The 25,192-nt window shown below is 40.4% G+C and overlaps 1 protein-coding gene across 1 annotated transcript in view; it reads left to right on the forward strand.

The window, feature by feature from the left end:
* LOC124777936 (intracellular protein transport protein USO1-like) overlaps positions 1–22,843 on the forward strand; it is a 198,312-nt gene extending 175,469 nt beyond the window's left edge. The window contains exons 12-13 of the mRNA XM_047253491.1: positions 20,112–20,275; positions 22,770–22,843. Of these exons, the coding sequence (XP_047109447.1) occupies positions 20,112–20,275; positions 22,770–22,843 (238 nt within the window). The remainder of the gene's footprint in view (positions 1–20,111; positions 20,276–22,769) is intronic.
* The last annotated feature ends 2,349 nt before the right edge of the window (positions 22,844–25,192 follow it).

Consider the following 25,192-nt stretch of genomic DNA (forward strand, 5'->3'; position numbering starts at 1 on the left):
CAGTGGGTACAAAAAAACTGTGTGCAATAAAATTGTCATTAATGTCAGGTGTTGACATTATAATGCCCGATAAAACTTGCCACATGTATGTCAGGCAATCTCTTCATATTATAAAACTAAGCCATAAGGTTTATCATGAAGACAAGCCTAAGGAGATGAGGGGATGGAACTAATGTAATTTGGTGGCTCAAACCATATTGACCCTGTAAGTATTTATTATTTTGCACTTCTTCGTAAAAGAACTGTTGGCATTTCCTATATATTACGTATAATTATTTATATCTTTGCATAGTATCTGTGAAGATGGGCCGAGGCTAAAACTGGTTGATGTTTGGGTTTAAAATAAAAGCAGCTGATGGTTCAGATATGCATTTTATTTGTTACTTAACAGATGTTTACAGTCACCTTCCAAAAATATGTAGGCTAGTTTGTAACTGTAATGAAAAAAAGAGTCTCTTAATGTTATGCACAAAATCTGTATCAAAATTTTATGTGGTGCCAGCACCTGATCACTGTCTGAAGTATTAATTTGAATCAACAGGGGCCACGGCCTAATGTCCACAATGCTACAGCATAATGCTTCAGAGACAGAAAGGAGAGAAGTAAACAGACTGTGGACCTGTTGATAGAATAGAGAGCTATGTAGTGCTGGTATGGGAACGTAAACAGACTGTGGACCTGTTGATAGAATAGAGAGCTATGTAGTGCTGGTATGGGAACAGGGAAGGGGCTAGATGTAAGAACAATGACTGACGAAGGTTGGGGCCAGGGAGGTTATGGGAAGGTAGGTTATATGCAAGGAGAGTTCCCATTTGCGCAGTTCAGAAAAGCTGGTGTTGGAGGAAAGGATCCAGATGGCCCAGGCTGTGAACCAGTCATTGAAATGAAGAACATCGTGTTGGGTGGTGTGCTCAGAAACTGTTTCTTGGCCACAGTTTGTTGGTGGCCATACATGCAGACAGACAGCTTGGTGGTTTTCATGCCTATGCAGAATGCAGCACAGTTGTTGCAGCTTAGCTTGTAGATCAAATGACTAGTTTCACAGGTAGCCCTGTTTGACGGGATAGGTGATGCTTGTGACTGGACTAGAGTTGGTGGTGGTGGGGGGATGTATGGGACAGATCTTGCATCAAGGTCTTTTACAGGGATATGAGTCATGAGGCGAGGGGTTGGGAGCAGAGGCTGTGTAGGGATGGACAAGGCTATTGTTCAGGTTCGGTGGGCAGTGGAATACCACTGTGGGAGGGGTGGGAAAAATAGTAGTTTGGATATTCCTCATTTCAGGGCATGACAAGAGGTAGTTGAAACACTGGCGGAGAATGTAATTCTGTTGCTCCAGTTCTAGATGGTATTGAGTCATGAAGGGAATACTCCTCTGTGACCAGACAGTGAGACTTTTAGAGGTGTGGGTGACTGGAGAGATAAGACAAGGCTGTACAAAAACAGATCTCCCTTGCCTTATCTCTCCAGTCACCCACCACCACCCAAAGTCCCACAGTCTGTCAGCAGAGGAGTATTTCCCTCATGACTCAGTATCACCCAGGATTGGAGACACTGAATGACATTCTCCACCAGGATTTTGACTACCTCTGTTCATGCCCTGAAATGAGGGCTGTCCTACCTACTACCCTTCTCACGCCTCTCACAGTGATATTTCTCCACCCACTGAACCTACACTGTATCCTCATTTATACCTACACAACCTTTGCTCCCAACCCCTTGCCTCATGACCCATATCCCTGTAAAAGATCTTCATGGAAGACCTGTCCCATACACCCTCCACCAACACCTACTCCAGTCCAGTCACAAGCATCACCTATCCCATCAAAGGCAGGACTGCCTGTGAAACCAGTCATTTGATCTACAAGCTAAGCTGCAACCATTGTGCTGCATTCTATGTGGGCATGACAACCGCAAGCTGTCTGAACACATGAATGGCCACTGTGAAACTGTGGCCAAAAACAGTTGGACCACCCAGTTGCTGAGTACGCCATTCAACTCAACGTTCTTCATTTCAGTGACTGGTTCACAGCCTGTATCATCTGGATCCTTCCCTCCAACACTAACTTTTCTGAATTGTGCATATGGGAACTCTCCTTGCAATATATCCTACATTTCTGTAACCCTTGTGACTTCAAACTTTGTCAGTCATTGTCCTTACCCATCTAGCCCCTTCCCTGTTCCCTAAGTTATCAAATTTCCATTAAGCCTAGCAGAGATGGGAAACTGCACCAGCACACCCACGGTCTTTTTACCTCTCTTCTGTTCCATTACCCTCCCTCCCTCCCTCCCTCCCTCCTTGCCCTCCATCTAATCTCCTGACTGGACCTAGCTGCCCTACCTTGTCTCCGGTTCATCCCTGTGTGCTACCACAAGCAGCCCTTTACCATCCCCCACCCACACCCTTTATACCTCCACCTCTCTGCCATAGCCTCCTCCTTGCCCCCACCATCCAGTTGCTTCTCCCATCGTGCACTGCTGCTCGCAGTCTGGCCTCAGCAGCCAGAGACTATGGTCATGTGTGTGTGATTTGTATGTATGTGTGTGTGTGTGTGTGTGTGTGTGTGTGTGTGTGTGTGTGTGTATTGGTATGTTTTCTATTTCTGATGAAGGTCTTGTTGGCTGAAAGCTCGCTTTCTGACTGTCTTTTTGTTGTGCCTATCTGTGGCACAGCACCTCCACTGTACTGTGAGTAGTAATTATTCTTCTCATAATATTATCATTTCTGTATACCATAAACAAATATGTGATTGAAAATAGCACTGATCATCATCCCTCATAAAAAGTACAAATTCTGCACAATCCTCATAATCATCTTTGAGATGTTAGACACTACACAACAAAATTCAGTCCTCAACACAAATTGCTCACTGTACTGTTGAGAATGAGGAACACACACACTATTGTGTTCCTAGTCTGCCTCATACCTCCCAATAGTCCTGACTGGATTTCTGCTCCAGGCACTTTTGCCAGTGTTAATGGTTTCAATAGTTCTCTTTTTCCACATACATGAAAATACAGAAAAAACTTGACATTAATAATATAATAAAATTTATGCCTAGATCTCAAAAAATGTGATAAATCCCTACCATAGGGGACATCTTCATAACATTAATAACATACACAAATGTAAATAATTACTAGTGGTTTAAGAGAATGGAAATGGAAGTTACCATTGAGTTCAGGTCTTTCTGAAATTAACATGAGGCAATGCAATCATCAACTATTTTACCTGTATGTTTGAATAAACTGTTACCTTTTTCAGATCTTACAATAATTTCCACCCAGTAAGCAAAGTGCTTTAAATTGTGGTGCCTCTTGTTTTATTCAGGTCTTCAATATGCTACCTCAGATTACTCTCGAGTTTATCTTTTGTACATACTGACACTTTAAAAAGTATTAATGTCTGTTATTTCATTCAATTCGTGCTCACAATCTTATTAATTAGAGAAGTGTGTTTACAAAATTAGATTGCTACAAACACAGGATTATCAGCTATGGATCCTTATCGTCACTACTTCACATAATACCATTATCTTACCGAGCGAGGTGGTGCAGTGGTTAGCACACTGGACTTGCATTTGGGAGGACAATGGTTCAATCCTGCATCCGGCCCTCCTGATTTAGGTTTTCCAAGATTTCCCTAAAACCACTTCAGGCAAATGCCATGATGGTCCCTTTGAAAGAGCATGGCCGACTTCCTTCCCCATCCTTCCATAATCTGATGAGACCAATGACCTCGCTGTTTGGTCTCTTCCACCAGATCAACCAACCAGCCATTATCAATATGCCTCTTCGTTATTGCATTGTATGTTGTTGATTCATTACTCCTCAATATGAAACGGACAGAAACGCCTAAACAGCTATTAACTGTGTATTGTTTTTCAAAGGGCAATCCCATGTTGTCTAGTCCACAGTCATCCTTCCGTCTAGACACACTGTTTCAAAAACAGTATATTTCTCCAAGTGTTCTAAAGTGACAACATTAAGTATTATGCACAAAAAATGGCTCTGAGCACTATGGGACTTAACTGTTGAGGTCACCAGTCCCCTAGAACTTAGAACTACTTCAACCTAACTAACCTAAGGACATCATACATCCATGCCCGAGGCAGGATTCGAACCTGCGACCGTAGCGGTCGCACGGTTCAAGACTGTAGCGTCTAGAACTGCTCGGCCACTCTGGCTGGCTATTATGCACAAACAATTAGAAGATTACCTCTCCAGGTAAACAATCCTTGAAAGCCTTGTGTAGGATTTATGAACAGTAAGAATGATTATCCTTGTGTGTGCTAATGTGAGAGTGAAGTTACTGAGATTGAATCTAGTAGATTATATTTAGGACAGCTGGTCAGCAGATCAACATTTTTGGTTATGAACAGCAGTGAAAGAAACGTGGCCATTTTGATTTATATCAGTGTGTGTGTGTGTGTGTGTGTGTGTGTGTGTGTGTGTGTGTGTGTGTGTGTCCTCAGTACAGAGAGCTCTACTCAGAGAAACGACAAGTGTAGCATATTAGAACACAAGATGAAATTCCAGAAATGACCAAATCTTTCAAACCTTGGAACTGGGGACAGAATCCTTGATAAAATAGACAAGTGAACATGAGGGGCCACAACTGCAGATAGAAAATATATAAATATGAGTGAACTAGAAAAGGACGTATGGATCCACCCAGCTGGGGAAGGCTTTGCACACCTGCTCACTAAAGATCAGTGAACCTGCTACCAAATTACTTTATTTACTTCCAGAAGTATTGTCAATCCTGTTTGCCAAGTTGGTGGCTCCCAATTCCATAAAAAAAGGTTCAGGGTTACATGGGTAAAATTGTATACATTTGACAGATAGAATGTGTGATTTCAAATTATTCAGGCTTTTCAGTACACCTACTTTATTAAATTTAGGATAAGCTCATTCATGGCTGTTGTTATGAGAAACTCTAATTACTGTAAATGGACCGTGGTATACATGTAAGGATTGACATATTTCTTCATATATTTATTGGATTTCTCTTTTATTTTGATCAATACTAAATCTCCTATTTTAAAGCTAGTTGGCTTTATATTATTATCATGTCTCCTTTTCCTTTCCCAAGCTTTTTTTTTTTCGCCGTTCCTTTTGCCAATCTAATTTTTTCATCCTGAGCTAATCCATTTAATATTGGAAACTCAGACTCTTCTCCACTAGTGTGTGTAGATTTTCTCCTAAACATCAGCCCTTAAGGAACAATCCCAGTAGATCCATTCCATAGGTTAGTGTATTGCTGGCCCAAGCCAAGTGTTTTTTACTACAATATGTACAAGGGTGTGATGAGAAGTACTGCCTTCAGATTTTTTATTCAGTTCTCATTATCAGTTGAGGTATTGTGTATCATGCATATTACACAGTCGATTTTCCCACTTTAGTAATGCAAGTTGCAACTTCTACCTAAAGAGATCTCCCAAGTGTAGCACGTGTGTTTAACATAACTAAATTGGTGCATGAGAGACCCCCAGAAAACTGAAAATACAAATTTGAAGAGGTCGTCCACACATCGTCCTGTCCTGCAGCATGACAATGGCAGACCATACATGAGTACTGCGACATGTGTAGGAATCTGATGCCTTGGGTTCACTGTCATTGATCATTATCCATATGGTTCTGACTTGCTTCCATCTGATTTTAATTTTGTTTTCAAAACTTAAAGAACACCTCTGAGAACTTCACTTTGATAGTGATGAAGTAGTTCAACCAGAGGTACGGTTGTGGCTCCATCAACAAAATCAAACATTCTACAATGATGATATCAACAAATTGGTCTATTGTTTGGAGAAATGTGTTTGTCGCCAGGGTGACTGTGTTGAGAAATAAGCACGTAGACATAAAGAAGAAAAATGTGGAATGTTAATATAGTTTTTTAATTAAAAAGCTTTATAAGAGGTTTCACTTAAATTTGGAGAGATTACTTTTCAGCATACCCTCAAAATATTTTGATCTCTTTAATTACCCTTTTGTTAAAGGTTTCTTGTGAAAAATTGTGCAAATTTTTATATGGATAATTATGTGCAGCTCCATACACTGCATAAATCATTTAGAAACAAATTGAGGACCATTGATTGACAAGAGTTATTTTGGAACCCTCCTCACTGTGAAAATACCATATTCACAATGTACTCATTTCTAGCATGCTGGATGGCACTAAGTAGCAATGTACTATGATTTAGTGAAATTACAAAACCATCAAAGTTACACAAAGGTTTGTTTTTATTTAATTGGAGGCCAGATTTGGACTTACGCCCATTATCATCAAGCCACCCACCTAAGTCCTACGAAAACACTATAATGTGTGTACACTGGCCAAGATGCTTATATGAGTGGCTTAGTGCAAAATACTGTTTGCCTGTGATAATCCTGTTCTTCAATAAAAACAAACTTCTGTGCTACCTTTACAGTTTTGTAAGTTCATTGTTTCTAATATCAGTACTATAGTTTTTGTGTTGGCCTTCTGTATAGGATAAACTTTTACATACTTCAAAAAAGTGTCCATTGCTACAAAAATGCTTTTGTAACCCCTCCCCCAGATGATCCTAAGAAGTCAACAACAATTAATGCTCCTGGCACAGGGAATACATCATTCCATTTGATGGTACCGGTACAGTGGTGATTTTTATTCTTTGGCACTTATCGCACCCAGCTAACATGTTATTGATTTTCCTTCACGAATTACTGAAGATAATTCTTTCTTGGATCTTAGCTACCATTTTTCTGGTCCCGTTAGGATAATATCTGTCATGAAAGTAGTCAGTTAATTTGTCCACATATTGTTCAGGGAAACAGAACTTCCAGTCTTGTTTATGTAACGATTTCCTCCTGAATAATAACCCCTTGTGTATAATGTAATACTTTTTACCTTTGAATTGCCATCTGAATTATAATATAGTTTACTTTGTTTCAGGTTTGCATCTTCATATTGTTCTCTACTCACGTATTTACAAATGCCTCTAATTAAGTTCTCATCTTTTAATATCTGTAAATAAAATAATCCTATCAGATCCCAATTTGCATCACACCCATCATCAATCGTTTTTCTAGAAAGAGGATCAGCTAGTTAGTTAGTAACATGTTCCATGGATCATTTTGCACAATAGAACATAATGATGTGGAACAAGTCCTTATGCATTCACATCACAAATTAATTTGTAGATGCAGTTACATTCTGAACATTCTTTTTTTTACAATAAGAAAAAAAAGGTATACAGATGTAAGTTATCTTTTACACATTACAATAATAGAAATCCTTCTGTGGAATAGAAGAAGTTGTCAGTGAGAAACTGTCTCAGTCTGTTATCAAATTTTACTTTGTCAGACATTTTATATCACTGGGATTTTACTTTGTCAGACATTTTATATCACTGGGGAAATGATCAAAAATTTTTGTTGCAGCCTTGTGCACCTCTTTTTGTGCTAAAGACAACTGTAATTTTGAGTAATGAATTTCATTTTTCCTTCTGGTATTGTAATTATGTACCTCATTGTTTCTCTTGAACTGTAGTGGATTATTTACAACAAACACCATGAAGGAATAAATATACTGTGAAGCAGTAGTCAGAATACCCAACTCACCAACAGATGTGTGCAAGATGATGCATGGGTGAGCACCTCATATTATTCTCACAGTATGTTTTTGTGCAATGAAAACATTCTTTCTTATTCAATGAAAATATGCAAAATATGTAATCTCACTGATTTGTCTCTCCCCAAGATTTGCAATGATTCTAAGTGCAAATGTGACTGAACTAAGTTGTTTTAGGAGTTCCAAAATGTGTTTTCTCCAATTCAAATTCTCATCAATTTGGACCCCTAAGAATTTTGATGTTTCCACGCTCTTTATTATTTCCTCACCATGTGTTACACTTATTGGTGTAGTACCTCTAGATGTGCATAACAGAATATGTTGGCTCTTTTCAAAATTCAGGGTGAGACTATTCACAGAAAACCAGTCAATGATACTTTTAAGAACTTTGTTTACCATTTCTGCAAAAAGAAATTAATGTGCTCGTTGGATACTAGACGGAAGATTGTTTTCATAAATGAAGAACAGTAATGGACCGAAGATAGAAACTTAGGGAACCCATACGTGATTTCTCCCCGTTACAATGCATGTCCCTGGACTGCATTCCTTGAATTACTAAGTACACCTATTTGCATTTTATTGGTTAGGTGTGACATTATCCATTAGTTGGCTATACCATCAATCCCATAAAATGTTAATTTATGTAGGAGAATACAGCGATTCACACAGTCAAATGCCTTAAAGAGATGGCAGAAAGTACCAACCAGTGCCTTTCTTTATTTAATGCTTGTAAAATCTGGTTAGTGGATGTGTAAATGGCATTCTCAGTAGAGCAGCCCTTCTGAAATCCAAACTGTGATTTTGTAAGGATGCTATTGTTGTTAAGGTGAGATACTATTGTAGAATACATCACCGTCTCAAAAAGTTTGGAGAATGATATCAGCAGTGAAACAGGTTGGTAATTATTGACATCTCATTATCGCCTTTCTTAAAGTTCCTAAAGAGGGGTTTAACAATGGCACATTTCAGTCTCTCTGGACAAATGTCTTGCGTTAATGATGCATTACATATTTCATATAATGCAGGGCTTATTACATGGAACAAATTTTCAGTTCTTTATTGGAGACACCATCGACACCAGATGAGCTTTTATTTTTAGGACAATGTGTAATTTTCTTAATTTCAGAAGGAGAAGCTGGTGAGATATTCTTATGATTGAATTTTATGAAAGTTACATTTTCAACTAACTGCTGTGATTTTGCTCTTTAACTGCTTTCTGCTGTATCTTAGAAATGATTATTAACTGCATTTGCTACCTGTGGCCGGCCTGGGTGGCTGAGCGGTTCTAGGTGCTACAATCTGGAACCGCGCGACTGCTACGGTCGCAGGTTCCAATCCTGCCTCGTGCATGGATGTGTGTGATGTCCTTAGGTTAGTTAGGTGTAAGTAGTTCTAAGTTCTAGAGGACTGATGACCACAGAAGTTAAGTCCCATAGTGCTCAGAGCCATTTGAACCATTTTGCTACCTGTGACTCATCATTTCTAGCCCTTCCATTTAGTTCAGTAGTGTTGTGTTGTTCTGCAGCTGGTTGTCCTATCTCTCTCTTTACTAAATTCCATATTGCCTGTTGTCGGAAGTACTGATTTCTGACATTATGTGCACGTTCTTTCATTTTTTAATAACCTTTCTTAGTAATTTTGAGTATTTTTGGTAGTGTGCAAATACTGCAGGATCCCTAATTGTTCTTGCCAAAAGATACATTTGCCTTTTCCTTTTACAAGGTAATTTAATCCTTTTAGTGATCCATAGTTTTTTACCTGGCTATTTAGTGTCTTTCTGAATAGCTGATGCAGAAAGCTGTTTTCAAATAATGATATTAATTTGTCATGGAATAGATTACATTTTATGTTAGCATTTGGTTCATCATAAATTACACCCCCCGTCATTTCTCATAAACTATTCCTAAAAACATTTGTCCTGGAGTAATTAATTATTCTACCTGATTTCGACTGAGGAGAATTCACAGTGTGATGCACTATGTGATTTATCCTAACTAACTGTGCATCATGATCAGAGAGAGCATTTGTTGCTGGGTAAACAGTTATTTTCGTACTTTGAGCTTCATTAAAGAATTTAGGATTGTGCTGTTTTTATCCACGCATTCTGGAAAGTGAATTACTCAGACCAAATTGTGTTGTGATGTTGTTACTTTCTATATGTCTAATTTCCAGGCCAAACTGCTTTAGATATAAGACAAATCTGGTCTGATTGTAAAAATCTCAAAGCTTTGCGGTCTGTGGAAACTATTGTTTTATAACCAAACAAATGCCCAAACATTTGGAATCCAGATACCACGGCAGGGGCTTCCACTTCAAATATAGTAATATGTAGTTATTTTTCTCATTTCAATGTAACTTTATGCTGGTGAAAGCAACTGTTCTATACATGAATTGCAAAGGTTAATAGTAATAATTTAATTGCAACTGTAACTTGACATTGTTAACATATTACCTGATATTAGTAAGAAAGTCTATTCTACTGTGTTTGGTCAATGGCAATGAAAGATTCTGATTGTGATTCTACATCTTCATCATGTTGTTGTGGTCTTCAGTCCAAAGACTGGTTTGATGCAGCCCTCCATGCCACTCTGTCCTGTGCAAGCCTCTTCATCTCCGAGTAACTACTGCAACCTACATCCTTCTGAATCTGTGTAGTGTATTCATTTCTTGGTCTCCCTCTAGAATTTTTAACCCCCATCCTTCCCTCCAATACTAAGTTGGTGATCGCTTGATGCCCCAGAATGTGTACTATCAACCGATCTCTTCTTCTAGTCAAGTTGTGTCAAAAATTTCACTTCTCCCCATTTCTATTGAATACCTCCTCATTAGTTACATGTTCTACCCACCTAATCTTCAGCATTCTTCTGTAGCACCACATTTCAAAAACTTCTATTCTCTTGTCAAAACTGTTTATTGTCCATATTTCACTTCCATACATGGCTACACTCTGTACAAATACTTTCAGAAAAGACTTCCTGATTCTTAAATCTATACTCAATGTTAACAAATTTTATCTTCTTAAGAAATGCTTGTCGTGCCATTGCCAGTCTACATTTTATATCCTCTCCACTTCAACCATCATCAGTCATTTTGCTGCCCAAATATCAAAACTCATCTACGACATTAAGTGACTCATTTCCTAACCTAATTCCCTCAGAATCACCTGATTTAATTCGGCTACATTCCATTATCCTTGTTTTGGTTTTGTTGATGTTCATCTTATATCATCCTTTCAAGACATTGTCCATTCTGTTCAACTGCTCTTTCAAGTCCTTTGCTGTCTCTGACAGAATTACAGTGTCATTGGCAAACTTCAAGGTTTTTATTTCATCTACCTGGATTTTAATTCCTACTCGAAATTTTTCTTTTGTTTCCTTTACTATTTGTACTAACAAAGAGATAGAGGGGCTGGCCAGTACTTACCTCAGCTCAGTACAGCCGATAGATACACAAAAAACAGAACCAAAAATTTACATTCCTAGCTTTTGGAATAAATGTTCCTTCATCAGGGAGGAGAGAGGGGAAAGAAACGGAAGAAGGGAAAGTGGATTTAGTTACTCACAACACAGGTTATGAAGCAACAGGGAAAGGAAAACAGGGAGGGTAGCAAGGATGGAGGCATGGTTGTCAGAGGGAAGCCAAAGATATTCTACTGTAAGTACTGTGCCAGCTTCAAACCAAAGAGGATGCATACAGAAGTAAAGAGGTATATAGTATAAAGATAAACACAACTATGTAGGATGAAAAGATGCGTGAATGGCTAAAGAGGAAAGGGAAAGAGGAGAAGACTGAAGAGTAAATGGGAGTGAGGTTGTTTAATGTAGGTTCAGTCCAGGGGGATGGCGGGATGAAAGGATCCCTCCATCCTCCTGGACTGAACCTACGTTAAACAACGTTGCCTAATGCTCCCTATGAAACTCTCTGCAACCTCTGGTTCTTTCAGTTTATCAAGGTCTCATCTCATTAAATTTCTACATTTTTTCAGTTTCTCCAGTTTTTATCTACAGTTCATAACCAATAAATTGTGGTCAGAGTTCATATCTGCCCCTGGAAATGTCTTAAAATTTAAAACCTGTTTCCTAAATGTCTGTCTTACCATTATTTAATCAATCTGAAACCTTCTGCTGTCTCCACATCTCTTCCATGTGTACAGCCTTATTTCATGATTCTTTTAGTTTTAGGTGTGATTATGTTTTAGGTATGATTAAGTTATGCTAGTGCAAAATTTTACCAGGTGGCTTACTGTTTCATTCCTTACCCCCAGTCCATATTCACCTACTACTTTGCTTCCTTTTCCTACTATTGAATTCCAGACCCCGACAACTATTAAATTTTCATCTCCTTTAACTATCTGAATAATGTCTTTTATCTCATCATAAATCTCTTCAGTCTCTTCAGCGTCTGTGGAACTAGTTGGCATATGAACGTGTACTACCATGGTAGATGTAGGCTTCATGTTTCTCTTGGCTATAATATTGCATTCACTATGCTGTTCATAGTAGCTTAGCCCTGTTCCTACTTTTTTATTAATTATTAAACCTACTCCTGCGTTACCCCTATTTGATTTTGTATTTACGACTTATATTGACCAGACCAGAAGTCCTGTTCCTTCGGTCCCAAACTTAATTAATCCCCACTATATCTTACTGTAGCTTATCCATTTCCCTTTTTAAGTTTGCTAATGTACCTGCATGATTATAGGGTTTCACGTTCCATGCTTCGATCTGTAGAACACCAGTTTTCTTTCTCCTGATAATGACGTCCTCCTGAGTAGTCTCCACCCAGAGATCCAAATGGGAGACTATTTTACCTCTGGAATATTTTACCCAAGATAATGCAATCATTTAACCATACATTAAAGCTGCGTGCCCTCAGGAAAAATTACGACTGTATTTTACCCTTGCTTTCAGCAAGAACTTACTGTTAGCTAGTTCCTTTTAATTTTTTTATTTGAAACTTGGAAAACCACCTCACACTCTGGTGTTCTGTTCCATACAACATTCTTCTTTGACAGATTACTTGAACAGGGATTGTTAAATGATTGTATTGGCCAGCCACAAATTTTCTGTAATATCCAAATCAACTGAATACTGCTTTCAGTTGCTTTTTATTTTTAGGTGCTGGGAAATGGAGTTACTGCATCCACTTTCCTTTGATGATGTGACCTAAAAATGAGATTCTTTCTTCACAAATTCGGGTTTCTGTAGCTTTATCTCCACACTCCCTTTGTGAACAGCTTTCAGTACTTGAGCCATGGTTTTACAGTGTTTCTGGCTATCAGAGCTAGTAATAGATGTCATCTACATAAACTGTTACTTTACTGAGTAAATACGTCATCCAAAATTTTATTAATAATGCTGATAAATACGTAAACAGATTGATTTACCCTTAAGTATACCACCTTCGTGCAAGAAAGCTGTATGAGGTCCAGATTCTTTAGCCAGACTAATAGTTCAATAACCAAACCACAGGTTACATCATGGGAGAAATATAGAGCCACAGAATTTTTGTAGGATTTCGTCAGTGTTGGGTAGCCTGTCACTTTTCTCAAAACCATTTCATTTAATTTTCTGGCATCCAAAGCTACTGTGATACCTTCATTCCTTTTGGCAATTATTATTAATAGATTGTTGTACCTACTGTTAGACTTCTCAGTTATGCATTTTATCAGCCTGTCTTCATATAGCTTCTTTCTTTGAAAATGTTATAGCGTATGTGTAAATGAAAAGAAGCTTAATGCTCTTTTAAATTTAGGTTACATCCAGACTGTTTCACCACGCCTGCCAGGTTTGTCAGAAAATACAACACTGTTTTGCATCAGCCCTTCCTCCAAATCATCACTTTGAATGGATGTTACATTCTCAATACTTGTAACTGCCTCTTTTATTTCTAATTGAATTTTCTCTTCATCATTTGTGCTTACTTGACTTGTGTGGCCATATCCCTTTAAGGAAAAACTACTGCATACTGTTTCCATTTTTTCAAGAAAAGTTATTTTATATGCATTTTAATTACAAGCAAAACTAAATTTTCCAGCAGCAGAAACAATTTTGAAATCTATTTACATAGAAACTGTGTCCCTAAAATCATGTCTATGCTCATGTTTGGGATTACTAAATATTTACATTCTAGTTGTTGACCATTTAGTTCAATAGTTCGTACTTTGCCTCTGTATCAATCCGTTTATTTACCTTGTGACATCCATAGATCACATCGACCACACAAATTACAGTCTTTGGAACATTAACTGCTCCGACGAGCTTATGGTAAAATATACATGTATATAGAAAACTTGGGAACTGTTTATTACGTATATTACAATCCGTATCCAGAATCCCATATTGGTGACCCTGGACAAAAAGTTCTACATCTTCGTTGACTTCCGCGCCTGTCATATAGAACCTACAGGTTTCACGTACGACGCCATGGCTACTTCACCGAACATTCTTTACGAAGATTTGGAGGCCCAACTCTTACAACCAGGGCAGCTCAACCCTCCGCCATCAGTTATTTCGCAGCTAACTGACTGTGATTTACGATCTGCGACAAGGATAACCTCTTCTTTAGCAACTCCACAACGACCTCAAACTGTGGATTCAGGTTTTGTTTTGCCGGATTATGCACAACAACAAGTGAATAGTGAACAATCTACTAAATAGTGTGACATTCAATCGCTCGTACGAAATTCAAAGGGACCGAAATTTGCACACATGCTTTGGTTCCCTATGCGCCACATCAGTTACAGTAGTGCTGTGTGCAACACTGCCATTTGTGCAAAACACACACATAGTCAACTATTACCAAGCTGCGCCAGCCTCGCCTTCCTCACAAATCAGTAAAGACATTTTTATGCGTCCAGTTCGCCAGAACAAACCATCAGATCAGCGGCCCAGTTTCGTGACCACATGGGTACCAGTACCCTCAACATAGCCTCTTCACCCAGCAACGTTGTACTATGACAGTGCGACCCCCAACAGGTTTCATCGGTGTTTTATGGTCCTACCACGAAGGGTGCATGGCCAGTGTGCACAGCCAACTTTGACTCCGTCTCATGTCACTCATGAGTGAACACACGATGCCAGACGTGACTCTATGGGCAGTATGGTCTGCCAGGTTACCTACCGACCTACAGATGCACCTACTGCCACATTCTTTCGAGTTTATCGGTTCTCACCTACGCATCGCAGATCAGCTGTATGCACTCCTGCACCAGAGACACCCAGCTCATCCCCCATCGCTGTGTGACACTACACCTCCTGTTTACCGGCCATCTGCAGGCAGGGGCAGGGCCCACTCTGCTTCCATGCCTTCTGCGCCGCCAAGCAGTACTCATTCGCTCTCTCCTCTTTCCGAGCACTCAAGACGCACCCACGCTCCATACATCCCAGTTTATGTCCCAGAACAGACCAATGAGGACAAGCCTCCACCGCTATCACAGTCACTGCTACCGCCACATCTGGCTTATCCGTACTGTTGGTACCACAAGATTTTTGGGGCTCAGGTCAAGAAGTGCAGGTTACCTTGCCAACACTCAAATGCAGACTGCAGGAATTAAGTGACGCCAAGTCCTGCAGGGAACTTTACAGGCGTCCCCTAACATTGCACTCCATCCACTCGTCTCTCGGCCGAGCGGTCATTTATATGTGACAGACATTTCATCGCAGTTTGTCTACCTAATTGACACTGGCGCTGAAGCGTCTATCATACCTCGATCGTTGGCTCCTATCGACTATTCATCGATGGAGTCTCTCCTATGAGCTGTCAACGCATCAACGTTACAAGCTATCGGTTCTGTGAAAGCGATGGTGCACTTATCCCCTTATCTGCGTTTCCCGTGGACCTTCTACATCGCTGACATCGACGAACCAATTCTCGGTATGGATTTTTTGTCCCATTACAAGCTCTCCCTGAACATAGTCCAGTGTTCAGTGTTACACCACCTGTCTAACACTCAGATACCGTGCTCTGGCACCCATTCTCCTCGTTCTGTTTCCGCCGCAACATGGGATTTAGTCCGTGAGTGTTCTGCCCTTGTGGTTAAGATTGTGACCTGTTTCACTAACTTACTTTCTGAATATGACTCAACGGTGCACCTCTGCCAGGAGAATAATGAGCTGAAACAATGCATTGCTCACACTTACAATGAGCTCACTGCGGCCCGCACCTCGCTGTTGAAACTGCAATCTGCAGTTCTTTCACTAGATCGAACTTCATTGCCAAGCATCAGTTCGAACACCTATCAGGTTAGTTCAGAAACATTCATTGGGTGTGATGGTTCGCATTCAGTGATCTCCGTACTGCCCAAGTGCCCATTACGCACAGTGCCTCGTGTTTCAAACACTGTCTCTAATAACAGTCGCTCACGCAGCACGATCACATCCACTACGCAGGCAGCCGCCCCACTTGTTGATAAACATTCCCCCTCTTCCGCGTGCCAGCCAAACAACTTAGCGGCCATTGCTGTCCCTCGCACAATGCCAGTGCCTATCTCGCCCGCGCCAGTTGCCCAAGGCAAAGTTAACAACGAGCAGTCGCTGCACACCCCACTCCGCTCTGTGGTGTGCGTGCAACTGACCTCTACAAACAAGCGCACGTCATGCTCGAATAATAGGCATGTGATTTTTGTGCTGCCTTTTCCCGCTCGCCCTAACGGCTACGCCTCATCGCGCCCCACTTTTCCCAAAACTTCACATCAGAACGTTAACTCAGCTTCGTGTGCAGTTCTCATTCTCTTCCATCACTGTCGGAATGACACACAAGATAATTACCACTGCTGGCCCTCCTATTAAGCACAAGGTTAGACGTCTCAACCCTATTAAGTTGTGCGTGGCCTGGCAGCAAATTAACGAACTTCTGGAGGCATGCATCCTACAGCTATCAGACAGCAATTGGTCTTCACCAATTCATCTTGTCACCAAACATGATGGTTCTTTTTGAATGTATGGTGATTACAGACGTTTAAATACTTGCACTATCATGGACAATTACCCCGTGCCAAACATAAATGATTTCACTCATATGTTATTGGGTGCCACAATCTTGATTGACTGCAAACGTGCTTATCACCAGATTTCTGTATCGCCAGAAGACATTCCAAAGACTGCGATCATCACGCCACTCGGTTTGTTCCAGTACAACTTCATGCCATTCGGTTTGAAGAATGTGGCACAAATGTGGTAATGTTTCATTGACTCAATTTTACAACGATTCAAGTTTCGCATACCTGGATGACATATTCATTTTCTGAAAATCGACTGAAGACCATGAAGATCATTTATCCCAGGTCCTCCAGACTTTGGCATCCAACAGTGTCGACGTCAACAAAGAAAATTTCCAATTGCATCAGTCTTTTGTGACATTTCTGGGTTACACTGTCTCCACAGATGGAATACAGCCTCCCAAATCCTGCGTGGAGGCTATCACGTCATTGCCACCCCCAGCTATGTACAAAGAACTCAGACGTTTCCTTCGTACTATAAATTGCTACCACTGTCATCTACCTTCTGCCATCGCTCTGAAGGCCCCGCTGACAGACGCACTCTCTGGCAAACAAACTTCGGGCATAAATCAGTCCGTTGGGCTCTTAAAACAGCTTTAGCTCATGCAGTCGTACTTGCCCACCCTGATCCATCTGCCGATTTGTTCATCACTACGGATGCCAGCGGCATCGCGGTCATGGCAGTATTACAACAGAGCAAAGGTGACACAGTTTCACCACTTTATTTTTTCTCCAAACAACTGTCTAGAGCACAGAAGAAATATTCCACTTTTTGATAGAGAGCTTCTGGCGGTGTACAAGGCCATCAAACATTTCCACACTGACATCAAGGGCCGTCCTTTCTTCATTCTTACTGGTCACAAACTGCTGGCGGACGCCTTCTGCAACCCGCCAGAGGATCCTCCCCTCCGACGCTTCTGCCACTTCAATCTGGTCTCTCAATTTACTACAGACGTACGCTACATCAAAGGCACAGAGAACATCCCCGCTGATTTTCTCTCGCGGATCAATGCCGTTTCAAATATCGTCGATTTATCCGACTCACTGCTCTATAGGCTTCAAATGAGGACACTCAGGGTCTGCTCATGGAACTGCAGTCTCCACTTGTGTTTACCAAGGCTAAGTTCCCTGGCTTTTCAGACGAAGTGTGGTGTGACTCTTCTACGGGCATTCTGCGGCCTTTGCTCCCACCCATGTTGCGGCGACACCTTGCATAATCTCACCCACCCCGACATCTGAACAACCACTCGCCTTGTCACCAAACGTTTTGTGTGGAAAGATGTGAAACAGGACCGTCAAACATAGGCACACAGCTGCATTTCCTGTCAACGAAACCTCTCCACCAATTGGTAAGTTTGACATCCCTAAGGGGTGTTTCTGTCATGTACATATTGACCTTGTCGGTCCCGTGCCTCGGAGGGCCACAGGTATATCCTGTCCACAATAGACCGAATGTCTTGTTGGGTGGAAGCCATCCCCTTACCCAACATCACAGCAGAAACTGTGGCCAAAGGATTAGTTTCTTCTTGGATCACTAGGTTTGGCTGTCGGTCTACCATCACAGCCAACCAAGGTCGACAGTTCAAATCTGCACTTTTTAAGAATCTCTGTAATCTTTGTGGTATTAAAAAGATCCATACGACAGCCTATCACCCTCAAAGAAATGGTTTGGTGGAACGATGGCATCGCATCCTTAAAACTGCACTCTGGTGCCACGACTGTCTCTGGTCCAAGGCGCTTCCTTGGGTGTTGCTGGGCCTATGTTCCACATTTAAACCAGATTTACACGGGATGATTTCTGAATTCGTTTTCGGTGAAAACCCGGTTTTACCTGGGGAACTAATTCTCCCCCAAGATCCTGGGGATTCCCCCTCCTTCCCAGACTTCATCGGAACGATGTGTGCACACTTTAGAAACACCCAGCTACACCCACCTGTCAGCCATTCCCCACCTGACACTTATGTGCTGACCACACTCAGCTCTTGGTCACACGCCATGCTCAGGGATGACTCTGTCAGACAACCCTTACAACCACTTACTTCGGCCCCTTCAAAATACTCCGGAGGGGCAAGACGACGTTCGACATTATGATAAAAGATTGCCTGCAAACCGTTTCTCTAAACAGGCTCAAGCCTGCCTTCGTAGACTCTGGCACCCCTTAGCCATCTCATTTGGACTGCCCGAGCACATGTTCTTTTGAAGAACGCACTAATGAGTCCATTCAACCTACGGTTGGGTTTTCTCCATCCAATGATTCACCACCGCAGTCCGCGGGTTCCTCAGACATGTCATCATCGTCCCCATTCACAGGTTTTGAAGACATTTCTGGTACTAGAGATGCAGACGCCCAGTTCTTCATTTTACGTTGCAATGTGCCACCTGACCATGTTGACAACGTGTCGATTATGGTGTTAGATAATCATGTGCTTGTACTGTACCGTCACACATGAACTTTGTGCGACTCACAAAATGATATGTATGCTTGAGTGTTCTGATCAAAACAAGTAATTCTCGACAAAAGGTGAGAAATAAAACTACAGCACACATACAAAGTAATTTTGTTGCCTTATTTTTCAACTTTGATGTAAGGCTTACATGGCACTCATTTATGTCATTCTGCAATTTTAGTATTTGCTGTAGTCAATTTTCTCTTCTGATTTCTTATCTGTGACTTGTGTCTTTCTTGTTCCATTGCTTTGGCATGAGCTGATCATCCATCAAGGACCTAATCACCTTCTCTTTACCAAAATGGCATCAAAATAAAGAAAAATATCTGGTTGCCATGAAGCAGCAAAATGACAGGCACCTGAAAAATTTAACTATCATTTGGAACAAGAGATGCTCTTATTAGCAAAAGAGGGGGAAAAGGGTCAGACAAATTGAAGCACAAGATTGAAACAGGATATCTTCCAGTTCTTTCCTTACTTGCTAATAAAGCTACAATTTAAGTTCAGTACTATGAAGCAATAAAAAATAATACACATTATTATGAATATACAGATTAATTTTACAAATTAAGTGCATTAGTATGAAAGTGTACTCTAGTATATTCCTTTCACCCTCTTGCCTTCTGTGATTGTGTTGGTGTAAGATGATCATTGGCAGTATTTTGTAAACTTTTCTATGACAACTCCTACATGTCATCACAGCTCTGTAGGTGGCTACTGTTTTCGCCTGCTGTTGTTAGCACTTCACAGTTAGCAACAGCGTTGTGAGCTGTCAAGGCTAGAGTAGAGTACATGAACATTTTTCTGTTTTGATCCATTGCATAATTAGACTCCTAAGTAACATTCCCTTCTAGTGAAGGAACTATTTTAAACATCAAGACGTTTAGAATTCAACATCTGTTGTCTTTCATTTGTGTTGTTTTTCTCCTTTGGCGTGTCCTATTTGTTCTGGAATCAACAACAGGTAGGTATGCACTACTGTGTTAATATTCTTTTCTGGATTTGAATTTGTATGTACCTACATTCAACTGAAAGTCATTAATTCCTAAAACAGGCGAAAACTGGATAAAGAACTGGAAACTACCATCAGTCAGAAGATTGCAATGGAAAACTTGAAGAACGAATTAGAATTGCAGAAGAATGAAATCGAGAAGAAGCTAGATGAGACAAAGAGTGCTCTAAGCAATGCTAAAATGATATCTGGTGACCGAGCTCAAGGTGAGTCATTCCTGTAGATTACATCTATCTTTTTCATCACTAAAAAGTGAGTAATGGTAACTAATACTGTAGACATGTGTAAAACTTTTGAGTATGTCACACATCCATGTTATTTTGACTTCCACTAAGTTTTATGTATACTGAACTCATCTGTAACATTTTCATCTTATTAGACCAGAGTTTCCCAAATTGTATTCTGCAGAACACTGGTGTTCTGTGGGGAGTGAATAAGTGCTCCATGAAAAACTGTTAATAACATGCAGTTTTTTTTTTTTTTTGAAATTTTGACAATACTAATAAATTTTTAAAATTTTGTAATAGTTTCTGTGTTATTAGTTATGATTTAGAACTGAAGTAATCACTGAATAAACCAAGTTTTTCTCATCTTCTAAAAATTTTACCAACCTTCAAAATACAGGTGATTAATCAAAGCACAAGGATTCCCAAAGTGTTCCATCATGGGAAAAGTTTGACAACCTTGAATTAGACACTAGTTACAAGACATCAACATTAGAATTAACATAGTAAAGCTTTTAGTTTATTACTTTTTGTCCAAGAAAGTATTTCACATTTGTGATGGTCTATTAATTCATTTTAAACAAACACAGACTGTTTCACAACATTCATATCATCTACATGTCATATTCTCATCCCTACATATTACAGGCCCTTACGTATTTGCTCAGGTACAATTGATTTTGGTGAAAAAATACAAATATGCTATTCTTATCTCATTGAGTAAAATAGAAGTGGCATTCCCTAAGGTTGTCTTATAGGCCCACTGCTGTTCTTTCTCTATATAAATGATTTAGGAGAAAATCTGAGCAGCTGAATTAGGTTTATTGCAGATGACGCTGTCATTTATTGTGTAGCAAAGTCATCAGAAGATCAAAACTAATGGCAAAACAATTTGGATCAAATATCTGTATGGTGTGAAAATTTGCAATTGACTCTGAATAATGTAAAGTGTGTGTCCATTCACACGAGTGCCCAAACAAATCCAGTAAACTTTGGTTACATGATAAATCAATCAAATATAAAGGTTGTAAATGCAACTAAATACTTAGGAATGTTTCTCAATGCAGTGGGATCTTCTTGTGAAACTTCATTCTCCAAATCATAATAAAATAAAGGAAATTGAACTTGCACGGAAAGATACAGGTTCAAGAATTGTATAATAGTGAACTATTGTGGAGGTGGTTCAGTCAACCTGTGACGAAGCAAGCTGGGATATTTTTACTTCCCCTCTTTTTTTGCCATCTGCCGCCTTAAATTTAATTTTGGACTAATTATTATTAACATATGTGGGTATAATCTCATTTTTATAAAAGAGAAAGGTTGGCCCTCACTTTTACAGAATGTAACATCAGATCTAATTTTGTGGGTAGTTTTATGTATGTGACTGATTTTCTTATTTATTTGGACTATTCCTAGTTAGTATCTTTTGTTGTAGGGTGACATCAGTAATTGTTTCGAAACTTAAATTGTATTGTTAACATATAAACAAATAAATATTCTGTACTAATTATAAACATTTGGAGGAACAACTAATAGTATTCTTAAAGGATCTACTTGGCTCTATTTGAAAACATGTTAGCAAAGCCAGCCCTTAATTAATTCCAGAGTAATTAACAGTTTTGTCAAAAGTATTGTTTGTGTAACAATATTTGTTGATTTCATCATTTAAACAAACAGTTTGGCCTGACCCTTGTAGTAGAAGAAACTGTTAAAAAGAATGAATTTTTCGATGTATCCAGTTAATGTAATGAGTTATGTTTTAATTGTCATTTTTCTAAATTAAACATCAAACAAAGTGTAGTTTCAGCAGCTATTATTGTGAGGATATATAAGGGCCCGATTTTTGGTCTTGAGACAGTGAGTCCACGGCCAAGTTTCAGATGTGAAACCTGTGTTGGTTAGAACAGCAACAGTGCATCAACTTAACTGTGAAATAAGTGTAACAGCCGTATATTAAAGCAATGACAGTGTCTGTTAAATATATTTGAAAGACTGTGAACTGTGTGGTTAGGTTGTTACTGCTCGTAGATGTTCAACAGAAAACTGTTGTAGCAGTATGTGGATGTTTGCCTGCAAACTATTAATGAGGCTTATCGAAAGTTAAAACAATAGTGCACTGGCCATATAGCTGTTTGTTATTGGGGGGTTGTGAACACTGAAAGTAAAAAACTGTGAAATGCAAGTGTGCACCTGTCAGCTACATTATTTACTGTAGTCACTGTCGAAATTACAAACCTCATTTTTTCAGCCAGTGTAGCAGTACATTGACACTGAGGGCAACCAACAAAGAAATAAAACAGGCGAACATCACAAACCCTCTGCCGTGCACTAACATGTGATTTGCAGAGTAACCATGCAGATGCAGGTGTAAGTGTACAACAAAATATAATGAATTTAAATTTCAGAAATAAGAGGAGTTACCCCTTGTGTTGATCTTTTAAATACTGCAAAGCTTCAATCTCGCTGTGTTTCACAGCAACACACAAGGCAGAATGGGAGCTGCAAGAGCTGCAACAGATGGATGGACTGTCCAGAGGCACTGTCAACTAAATGATGCGTCATTATGTTGGCTATTAGGCAGTAACTATGTAGAAAGTCAGCACCCAGAATGGGGACAGTAATAACGATGACTGTGAAGGTCTATAGAAATGTGTGATGAAGACCTAAGCCAAGGGAATGGGTATGCATCCCATTAGTAGGGCTAGCTGAATTGTTGGCAGCAGTGATTGGAGAGGAGAGGTGGAGCTAGGATTGAGGGAACAGGGAAACCAAGGTCATTCAAATCCTGGATGAATAGGCACTTTGTACTGGTACAGCAACTGGACCCATCTATTTCCAGTAGCTGCTGGCTTTTGGGGGCCAGGAGCAAGGGCGTTTAGAATTTGTAGTTTTCTTGCCAAACCTCTGATAGTACCAGAAAGCTGCAGTAAGTTCATGGTTGCTGTCGGAGGGGCAGCTAGAACCATGCGAGAGATGTGGCTATTTTTGTCGGGTTTGCGTGACTGGAGGTAAAGTGAAGGTGGGTGATGCTATGGGGAAGTGATGCCAACGTGGAGCTGAGGTGTGTCAAAATCTGGTAGATTTCAGGGACCTGCAAGCTGGATGGGAGATTGCTAGTGTCACAGGCCAGGTCTCAGAGCGGTAGACAATTGCATTGCCTAATGATAAATGGGCATGCGAGGCCAGGGCAGCCTGTATGGAGGCAGGAAGGTGCAATTTAGAAACTGTCCTTCGGGGAGGGTGTGCAGTTCAGCGAGTGCTCTGCTATTATCCAGCAACAGAGATGGGTGTTTTTTGCTGCACTGCTCATACGCCATCAAATTGCATGCCCATTGCAACTCCAAAGGTTGTAAACTGGAAATGATGCGCTCTTTTAGTTATTGTAGCTGCCGGAGGAGGGTTGGGTGTTAAATAATGTCACAGGCCTGGGCATTGGTGCTCGGATTGAGGTGGCCGATTACTACACCAAACTTTGTTGCATCACTCATGATAGAGCACCCTGAAAAAACTGCCTTAATGGAAGCAAATCACAAATGTGGGTTCCATGGATTGAAGGGGGGTGAAAGGGCAGCCACACTAGCGGGAGGAGATTCTTTAGGGTTGGATAGTGCTAGGCATGTGGCTCTAACACTTAGCTGAGCCATACTGTTCTGTAGTGCTGACAGTTGTGTACTGAGTTCTGAAACCTTGGAAGTGTTAGTGAGCACTGGGGTGGGAAGGTTAATGAGAGGTTGTCGGCTAGGACAGCCTATTAGACATGACCGAATGACTGCTGCATTGGTGGGGATGTGTGGCACTTAACAGTGCTTGCAGCATGTCGCAGTATGTGGTATGGTGCTGGCAAAAAAATATTAGAGGAGACAGAGTGGGTAGGACACACACAAAAGTACAGAACACTGCACAGTAAAGTGGTTACTGATCTGATTGTGTGGTACCGAAGTGTTGGATGGCATGCACAGCCCACTCAGCAACTGGTTAGGCTGATGTAGGGGGGGACAAAAGTACAAGCTGAGGGGGGTCATGGGCAGGGAGAGTGTTGGGGTGCTGTTAAGGTGCAGTGCGCAAATGGAGGGTGGTGAGTAGGGTGGCAGGCAGAGAGCGAGACTTGGCGCTTGTTTTTAGACTGGTTCACCAGTGAAGGAAAGACTTAATGTCCCTGCTACTCTTGAGGGCATGCACATTTCTAGGTGTACACAAATTTGGAAAGAATAAATAACCGTTAATGAAACATACGGAAGAGAACATACGAGCTGGTTTCACGATATTTTTTTCTCAAAACTAACTGATGCAACAAAATATTCAAATTTCGAAATTAAAAGATTCCATTGCTCATGGGGGTGTCTTTTAAACAGGGCAAAGCTACACACAGGTTACAATATTTTGTACAGCAATGTGATGAATCAGATGAGCAATTACTGAAGGGGAAATGTCACTACAATATATTGTTGGAACGACGTTCAAACGTGTGAAATAGGTACAAAGAAAAATGAGGAGGGAATTGGGATAAAGACAAACTTGCCTGCTGGTGAAGGGTGCCAGCAGAATTGGACAAAATAAACTTGTTTCTCAGCACACTTGCCAGTGAAGAGATATCAGTGTGGTGAGGAATGAAACAGTAATTTAAGTCTCTTGGTGCTTCTGGTACCCACTAAACTTCACTGCACTGATAAACACTTTAGTGCACTTGGTAATCCAGGTGCTGTTACATGGGGCAGATGAACCAGGCATCCAGCATCAGACTTTGCAGAATCACAAAAAGACCCTTCGAGGAAACACAGCTCGACAATGGGGCATGGGAAATGTGGTAGATTCTCTCTCATTTGCCGGGCACTGTGGAAACGTGGAAACTGAATACAGGATGCAATGACAAAAAGTCCCTCTAAGAGACTCCAGTTGGTC

The sequence above is a fragment of the Schistocerca piceifrons genome, chromosome 1 (genome assembly GCF_021461385.2).
Source record: "Schistocerca piceifrons isolate TAMUIC-IGC-003096 chromosome 1, iqSchPice1.1, whole genome shotgun sequence".
NCBI classification, from domain to species: Eukaryota; Metazoa; Arthropoda; class Insecta; order Orthoptera; family Acrididae; genus Schistocerca; species Schistocerca piceifrons.